The sequence below is a fragment of the Borostomias antarcticus genome (assembly GCF_949987555.1).
Source record: "Borostomias antarcticus genome assembly, chromosome: 6".
Lineage (NCBI taxonomy): Eukaryota > Metazoa > Chordata > Actinopteri > Stomiiformes > Stomiidae > Borostomias > Borostomias antarcticus.
In genome coordinates this window covers 721,377-730,534 of record NC_140239.1, presented here as the reverse complement: position 1 = coordinate 730,534, position 9,158 = coordinate 721,377, and the positions used below count along the sequence as shown (strand labels likewise).

Here is a 9,158-nt window from a genome sequence, read left to right as displayed (position 1 = left end):
AATAAAATACCATTCATCTGAAGCGTCTCTACCCCAGGCATGGTAGATGTACCTGGTCCAGAATGGACCATTTTAAATGAAATAGAATTATGTGTACTGTTCATCCAGCCATAGGACATGAGCATGTTGTTTGCAAATAGAACAAGTCTTCGAGTCTTTTGCATTTGACGAACTCACTTTTTGATGGGAGCTTACATATTATTCTGTTTACTGACAGCTTGTGGGTCCATGGCTCCTCCAGGATTGTAGTTCTGATAATCTTGGGCTCACATCTAATCCAGATCAGATTAGCCACTTAAACATCTCATTTACTGCACTTCCAACTGCGATTTTAGTGTGTTGTGATTGTGAATGCTATCTGAAATCTGCAGAAAAAAAAAAAATCTGCAGCACAAAATCCAGTTATCAGAAAGGTTTTGATTAGCTAGCAAAGTAGGTCGGCTAAATGATCAATGTTATGGTCACTATACGGGTAAATGCATGATGTAAGAAAGTCTGTTCAAATCTGTCTGTTGAGGCTTCAGGAATCCAACCACGATGCATCCATACACAAGTGAAATCAACACCTTGCCTCTTAAACAAAGTCTACATTGTTCGTTACATATTGCAAAATCTTTAATTACAGAACCATGAGCGATCCAATGGAGCTATGATTACCTTTGTAGACACGATTATCTGACAAATTCCATCCTTTTATAATGTTGATCATCACACAGTATCAGTAGGACAACATGCAATTTAAATGTGACAATTTCAGTATTTGACATCAGTAGTGCAAAGGAAGTGTACAAAATCAGGTAAGAAAATAGAAAATGACTCGTTTCTAATACCAGTAGCAAACAAAGCATGTTTTCCTGTTCTGTATTTCAGTGCTCTAAGAAGATTAAGGCAGATTCATCAAGGATAGCTTAGAGGAGGCAGCTGGTCCAACAGGAAGGATCAGAAGGCCCATTTCTCTTCAGCTTCATAGTCACAAGTGCTACACAGTAGATGTGTCCTGAATGGACACGGAGTTGCCATTGGTTCCACTTGCTTGAATGTGAGACTTACTAAATGTTATACTTTTCATGCCTGCAATAGAATGTGCCGTTTGGGAACGTTGTTCTACGCCCACAATTTCAGTGAATATTGAAATATTGTTAATCATAAGTATGGTCACATTAATTACAGACATGGCCAATAAGTTGTGGGGGTGGTTAACGAAGGGCACTTGAAATCCTCCTTTCATGTACAGTATATGATACCATGACAACTAGGACAAGATAGCGATCCTGGATAAATTACACGAAACAATGATAGGACAAGATAGCAATCCTGGATCCATTAATCATGGTTTCATGTACAGTACATGACACAATGACAGATAGGACAAGATAGCAATCCTGGATGCATTAATCATGGTACTAAAATAACCTGATAAGTTTGAAGACAACCATCAGTTCACTTACATTGGTTCCTGAATCATTGTTTCAATTTCAACAATATTCATGTTTCATGTAATTTCATGTTGTCTTACCCATGTAACTGTCCATACTGTATATGAAGAAAAAACCCTGCGTGACCCAGACCAATAATTCTGAACCATCCAGACTGAATGATCCACCTTAGCGTCTTGAGAACAGAATGCATATTTTTGGTGAACAGTCACAACTGAACACAGCTATGCATCAACTCAACTGCTCAATTATCAAGCTTTAAAATGCTTCTTCTAACTGGGGTTAAAGAGGCAGTTATTCTTGTAGCCAGCAGATGGCTCTGCAATAACTAAGCATGAATCTCACAGAAAATATTCTAAATTGGAGTACACTTAATGAATACTCTATACTGCTAATGTATAAAGAGCTGCTTAATGTTCATGTATTTACAGCTAAAAACAGAGCAGAGAACGAGGACTATAGGAAGACTGGAAACCACACGGCTGAGGAGTCAAAGGGAACATAAGTGTGATGTTATGCCATGTGTGTTGTGTGTGTTGTGTGTTATGTTATGTGTGTTATGCATGGTATGCATGTTATGTATGTTATGTATGTTATGTGTGTTGTGTGTGTGATGTGTGTTATGTATGTGTGATGTGTTGAGACTATGTGGATATAAGAGTTATATATGTGTGTTATGTATGTGTGTTATGTATGTTATGTGTGTTGTGTGTTATGTGTGTTGTGTGTGTGTGATGTGTGTTATGTATGTGTGATGTGTTCAGACTATGTGGATATAGGAGTTATATATGTGTGTTATGTATGTATGTGTGATGTGATGTGCTGTTCAGACTATATGGATATCAGAGTATTAGAGGAAACAAACAGTTTCTGATACAAACATAACATGAAAAAGGAGCCGTGATCAATCTGACTCAGTCACTTCCTGTTTGCCAGGACTTCCTGTTTGCCAGGACAGTGAAGTAAAGGAGTTTCTCTGGACGTCTTTGGAAATAATTGTGACACACACAGATCATGTGACCAACACAGTAGTAGGCTAAGACATTGGCTTCATATTCCAGAATTTAAGCAAATAACTGTTTCTTAGCTAAAAGGCTAAAATCCCTTTTGGAAGCAGTTATAAAAGTACATATTTGTCTCATGGCTCTTTTTGAACATGTTTGGCTTTGGTGCATTTAGGTCCCTTGAGCCAAAGAACAAAGCAGCACCTGGAAGTGAAAATAGCTTCTAGTCAGGTAAACAAAGTCTGCTATTTCATCCCATTGCATTCATTGAATAAAAGCAAGAAAAATTTATAAAGTATAGAATAGAATAGCATGAATTTACTCCACTCCACTCCACTACAAAGAGCAAGTGTGTGTGTGTGTGTGCGCGCGTGTGTGTGCGTGTGTGTGTGTGTGCGCGTGTGTGAGAGAGAGAGAGAGTGAGACAGAGAGAGAGTGTGAACCCTGCATAAGTGATGGACACAGTGATGATCACTTGAAACATGCCAAACCTAGGAAGTCCTCTGGACGACCTCTCAACCCTCTGGACGACCTCTCAACCCTCTGGACGACCTCTGAACCCTCTGGACCTCCCCTGGACAAGCAGCGAAGGACCAATCAAGATCCTTCCCAGGGGGGAACAATACCAAATATTATCACTACATTTATGGATGAGTATGCTTTCCTACAGCTGGATGAGTATGCTTTCCTACAGCTGGATGAGTATGCTTTCCTAGAGCAGGATGAGTATGCTTTCCTACAGCTGGATGAGTATGCTTTCCTACAGCTGGATGAGTACAGTATGCTTTCCTACAGCTGGATGAGTATGCTTTCCTAGAGCAGGATTAGTATGCTTTCCTAGAGCAGGATTAGTATGCTTTCCTAGAGCAGGATTAGTATGCTTTCCTAGAGCTGGATGAGTATGCTTTCCTAGAGCATGATTAGTATGCTTTCCTAGAGCAGGATTAGTATGCTTTCCTAGGGCAGGATTAGTATGCTTTCCTACAGCTGGATGAGTATGCTTTCCTAGGGCAGGATTAGTATGCTTTCCTAGGGCAGGATTAGTATGCTTTCCTAGAGCAGGATTAGTATGCTTTCCTAGGGCAGGATTAGTATGCTGGATGAGTATGCTTTCCTAGGGCAGGATTAGTATGCTTTCCTAGGGCAGGATTAGTATGCTTTCCTAGAGCAGGATTAGTATGCTTTCCTAGGGCAGGATTAGTATGCTTTCCTAGAGCAGGATTAGTATGCTTTCCTACAGCTGGATTAGTATGCTTTCCTAGAGCAGGATTAGTATGCTTTCCTAGAGCAGGATGAGTATGCTTTCCTAGAGCAGGATGAGTATGCTTTCCTAGAGCAGGATTAGTATGCTTTCCTAGAGCAGGATTAGTATGCTTTCCTAGAGCAGGATGAGTATGCTTTCCTAGAGCAGGATGAGTATGCTTTCCTAGAGCAGGATTAGTATGCTTTCCTAGAGCAGGATTAGTATGCTTTCCTAGAGCAGGATTAGTATGCTTTCCTAGAGCAGGATTAGTATGCTGGATGAGTATGCTTTCCTAGGGCAGGATTAGTATGCTGGATGAGTATGCTTTCCTAGGGCAGGGCACTAATGGTTTTCCTTTGGCCTTCTGTATCTAGAGAGCTGGACTCTGGACGAGCACAACGCCCGGGGTCAGCAGTGCAACACCAACACCTCCATCATTAACACCAACACCTCGATATTCATGACCACCACCACCTCCATATTCATGAACACCACCACCTCCATATTCATGAACACCACCACCTCCATATTCATGAACACCAACACCTCCATATTCATGAACACCAACACCTCCATATTCATGAACACCAACACCTCCATATTCATGAACACCAACACCTCCATATTCATGAACACCAACACCTCCATATTCATGAACACCACCACCTCCATATTCATGAACACCACCACCTCCATATTCATGAACACCAACACCTCCATATTCATGAACACCAACACCTCCATATTCATGAACACCAACACCTCCATATTCATGAACACCAACACCTCCATATTCATGAACACCAACACCTCCATATTCATGAACACCAACACCTCCATATTCATGAACACCAACACCTCCATATTCATGAACACCAACACCTCCATATTCATGAACACCAACACCTCCATATTCATGAACACCAACACCTCCATATTCATGAACACCAACACCTCCATATTCATGAACACCAACACCTCCATATTCATGAACAACGAGACAGAGACAGAGACAGAGACAGAGAGACAGAGAGAGAGACAGAGAGAGAGAGAGAGAGAGAGAGAGAGAGAGACAGACAGACAGGAGTGTCCCTCTCAGACCAGACAGAGACAGACAGGAGTGTCCCTCTCAGACCAGTGTCTCGGGGTCGTCGTCCTGCTGGGCGGCCAGGTCCCCAGACACCATGAGGCTGTGTAGGAGGCTGCTGGGGATGGCCGGCTTGAAGGACCAGTTCCTGGGCGTGACGAAGGGGAAGGACGAGGAGAGGCGCACCGAGGACCTCTCCGCCGCCGCCGCCGCCCCCAGAGCCCCGGCCCTCGGCCTCGCCCCCTGGTGGTTGGGCGCCGGACCGCGGGCGCCGCCGCGGCGTTCCAGCTCCCTGCGGAGGTCCTGGACCTCCCCCAGCAGCTCGGCCACCCTGCTGAGGACCGCCACCGGCCCCCCGCCCAAGATCTGCACGTCGTGGATCCAGCGGAGGTAGCGCTGCATCCACACGCGCAGCGAGGGCCCGTCCAGGCACGGCAGCAGCAGGCCGTGGTAGTCCGGAGGCTTCCGCCGCCACGCCTCGTAGAAGGAGGAGGAGGGCGAGGAGGGCTGGGCGGCGTCGGGCGAGAGCATCCAGCGGCTGATCCGCCGCACGCGGAGCATCTTCTTCAGGCTGTCCGTCTCCTCCTTGAAGAAACTCTTCCTGGGCGGCGTCTTGAACGCAGAGCTGGGGAGGGACAGCTGTCTCTGGTGCTGAGGGGGGGACATGGACCAGGGGGGGACATGGACCAGGGGGGGGACATGGACCAGGGGGGGACATGGACCAGGGGGGGACATGGACCAGGGGGGGACATGGAACTGGGTTTTACTCAGGATCACATCTGGACATCACTGCTGTGTGGCAGCCATGCATGAAACACTGCTGATCACACTACATATGGACGACAGTACTGAGACACCAACACACCACCTACAGGAGCTTGGATCACATCCCATTCTGAACTCAAGGAGATGAATATGGAGTCGGTTCCCCCTTTGCAGCTATAAAGGCCGTTTCAGACGGGGAGCGATATTCCGCCTGCGTTCTCGCTCGGATCAGCGGGGGACGCACGCGTCCTGCGCGCAGCGGGGAAAGCCGACTACAATTCAGCTCTTGTCGCGGGCGGGCGTGTGCACGAAACGAGCACGCGCGCGACAATTTCACGGGGTCGCGCCCGCTTGCCGCTCCGCCCCAGATTGTCCGCGACTCCCAAATTGTCCGCTCGCCTCTCTCATTGAAAATGAATTACAATGCGCGGATATCGCTCCTCGTCTGAAACGGCCTTCACAGCTTCCACTCTTCTGGGAAGGCTTTCTACTGTAGATGTTGGAGTGAGTCTGTGGGAATGTTTGCCCATTCATCCAGAAGAGCATTGGTGAGGTCAGACCCTGATTGGACGAGAGACCCTTACATCACCAAGCGCAGTGCCAGGCGTCGGACGGAGTGGCGAGATTTAGAACGGGATGTCATAAAAGCTCCTGTAGGTGTCCCAATAGTTTTGCCCATAGTGTATCTTATTCTGTGTGACAAAGCGACATGTGGAGTAATGCCATGTGTGATGTCATACTCTGGAATGTGTGGTATGCAGGGAGAGACAGAGACGGAGACGGAGACAGAGACAGATTGTTTCTACCTTGGGTCTGTGCGTCTTCCGCACCGTCTTGTCCTGCTTGGGCTTCTCAGCGTACAGGGGGTTGAGGAAGAAGTCCTGGGCCTTGCAGTCCAGCTGGACGGACCAGTCCCACACCGGGGGGCAGTTCAACGGGCCCCTCTGTGAGTGAGGAGACTCAGCCTGCCAAGACAAGCCAGCACAGTCAGGCGTGAGGGGCGTGGCGTTAGCACGCGTGAGGGGGGGAGGGGGCGTGGCGTTGGCAGGCGTTCAGGAGGGGGGGGGGGGGGGGAGGAGGAGCAGGGAGGAGGACAGTGGGGCCCTGTGTGTGAACTGAGCCTGTGGTCCCCCCCCCCGCCCGGCGGGCAGCGCTGACCGAGGGGAGTTCCTGTTAAAACCACACCTGAGGGAGACGTCACTGTGCCAATATAAGAAGCTTCAGGGCCGTGACAGAGGATGACCCCTCCAGCTCCAGGGTCAGGGTCAGGGTTAGGGGTTAGGGTTAACCCAGACTGAGAGCATCTTTCAGGGCGGCGCTGGACACTGGATATCAAACTGAGGATTGTTGTGTTTCAGGAAACTGAAGGATGTCGTTCTCAGATCAGAACTACATGAGAGACAACTGAAGAATAATACGCTCTCCATCAATCAGGAAGTTGAAGGTGAACCACATGGAAAACCTAATGCCAGACATTATATATTTGTCAGTATACATAATATAATCCAACCCCACGGTGTGTGTGTGTGTGTGTGTGTGTGTGTGTGTGTGTGTGTGCGCGTGCCCTACCCTGAGGACGCTGGCCCTGTGGTGGTCTGAGTTGAAGAGGAAGGTGCTGAAGACGGGGACGTGGACGCTGTCAGACAGGACGGTCAGGTACGTCTCAGAGAACTGGAAGGCCGGAGCGTGCTGCTGCTGCAGCTGCCACACACACTCCAGGAAGAGCAGGAACACGGGGGACGCGTTCTGGAGAGGACAGGGGACAGTTATCAGTCCAGGGACACAGGGGACTGGTTCTGGAGAGGACAGGGGGACAGTTATCAGTCCAGGGACACAGGGGACTGGTTCTGGAGAGGACAGGGGGACAGTTATCAGTCCAGGGACACAGGGGACTGGTTCTGGAGAGGACAGGGGGACAGTTATCAGTCCAGGGACACAGGGGACTGGTTCTGGAGAGGACAGGGGACAGTTATCAGTCCAGGGACACAGGGGACTGGTTCTGGAGAGGACAGGGGACAGTTATCAGTCCAGGGACACAGGGGACTGGTTCTGGAGGACAGGGGACAGTTATCAGTCCAGGAACACGGGGGACTGGTTCTGGAGAGGACAGGGGGACAGTCATCAGTCCAGGAACACAGGGGGACCGGTTCTGGTACTGGTGAGAGGAGGGAAGGAAGGAGTTATCAGCATAATTTAGAAAGTTCACTTTCCATTATTGCCCTACTGCAGAGGACCAACCCTATCCCTAACCATAACCCCCCAGGACCACTAACATAACCCTAACCCCCCAGGACCACTAACCCTAACCCTAACCCCCCAGGACCACTAACATAACCCTAACCCCCCAGGACCACTAACCCTATCCCTAACCCCCCAGGACCACTAACATAACCCTAACCCCCCAGGACCACTAACCCTAACCCCCCAGGACCACTAACCCTAACCCCCCAGGACCACTAACCCTAACCCCCCAGGACCACTAACCCTATCCCTAACCCCCCAGGACCACTAACCCTAACCCCCCAGGACCACTAACCCTAACCCCCCAGGACCACTAACCCTATCCCTAACCCCCCAGGACCACTAACCCTAACCCCCCAGGACCACTAACCCTATCCCTAACCCCCCAGGACCACTAACCCTAACCCCCCAGGACCACTAACCCTAACCCCCCAGGACCACTAACCCTATCCCTAACCCCCCAGGACCACTAACCCTTTCCCTAACCCCCCAGGACCACTAACCCTATCCCTAACCCCCCAGGACCACTAACCCTATCCCTAACCCCCCAGGACCACTAACCCTAACCCCCCAGGACCACTAACATAACCCTAACCCCCCAGGACCACTAACCCTAACCCCCCAGGACCACTAACCCTATCCCTAACCCCCCAGGACCACTAACCCTAACCCTAACCCCCCAGGACCACTAACCCTATCCCTAACCCCCCAGGACCACTAACCCTATCCCTAACCCCCCAGGACCACTAACCCTATCCCTAACCCCCCAGGACCACTAACCCTAACCCCCCAGGACCACTAACCCTAACCCCCCAGGACCACTAACCCTATCCCTAACCCCCCAGGACCACTAACCCTAACCCCCCAGGACCACTAACCCTATCCCTAACCCCCCAGGACCACTAACCCTATCCCCCCAGGACCACTAACCCTAACCCCCCAGGACCACTAACATAACCCTAACCCCCCAGGACCACTAACATAACCCTAACCCCCCAGGACCACTAACCCTAACCCCCCAGGACCACTAACCCTATCCCTAACCCCCCAGGACCACTAACCCTAACCCCCCAGGACCACTAACCCTAACCCCCCAGGACCACTAACATAACCCTAACCCCCCAGGACCACTAACCCTAACCCCCCAGGACCACTAACCCTATCCCTAACCCCCCAGGACCACTAACCCTATCCCTAACCCCCCAGGACCACTAACATAACCCTAACCCCCCAGGACCACTAACCCTAACCCCCCAGGACCACTAACCCTAACCCCCCAGGACCACTAACCCTATCCCCCCAGGACCACTAACCCTAACCCCCCAGGACCACTAACCCTAACCCTAACCCCCCAGGACCACTAACCCTATCCCTAACCCCCC

At 49.8% G+C, this 9,158-nt stretch overlaps 1 protein-coding gene across 2 annotated transcripts in view; it reads right to left on the bottom strand.

The window, feature by feature from the left end:
* Positions 1-4,517: 4,517 nt before the first annotated feature.
* The window catches only part of mtmr12 (myotubularin related protein 12), a 29,992-nt gene continuing 25,351 nt past the window's right edge, over positions 4,518-9,158 (bottom strand). For both annotated transcript variants that reach the window (XM_084439809.1, XM_084439810.1), the window contains 3 exons: positions 7,105-7,281; positions 6,342-6,500; positions 4,518-5,421 (listed from right to left, as the gene is read on the bottom strand). In XM_084439809.1, coding sequence (XP_084295935.1) covers positions 4,813-5,421; positions 6,342-6,500; positions 7,105-7,281 — 945 coding nt within the window. In that variant the 3' untranslated portion in view covers positions 4,518-4,812. The remainder of the gene's footprint in view (positions 5,422-6,341; positions 6,501-7,104; positions 7,282-9,158) is intronic.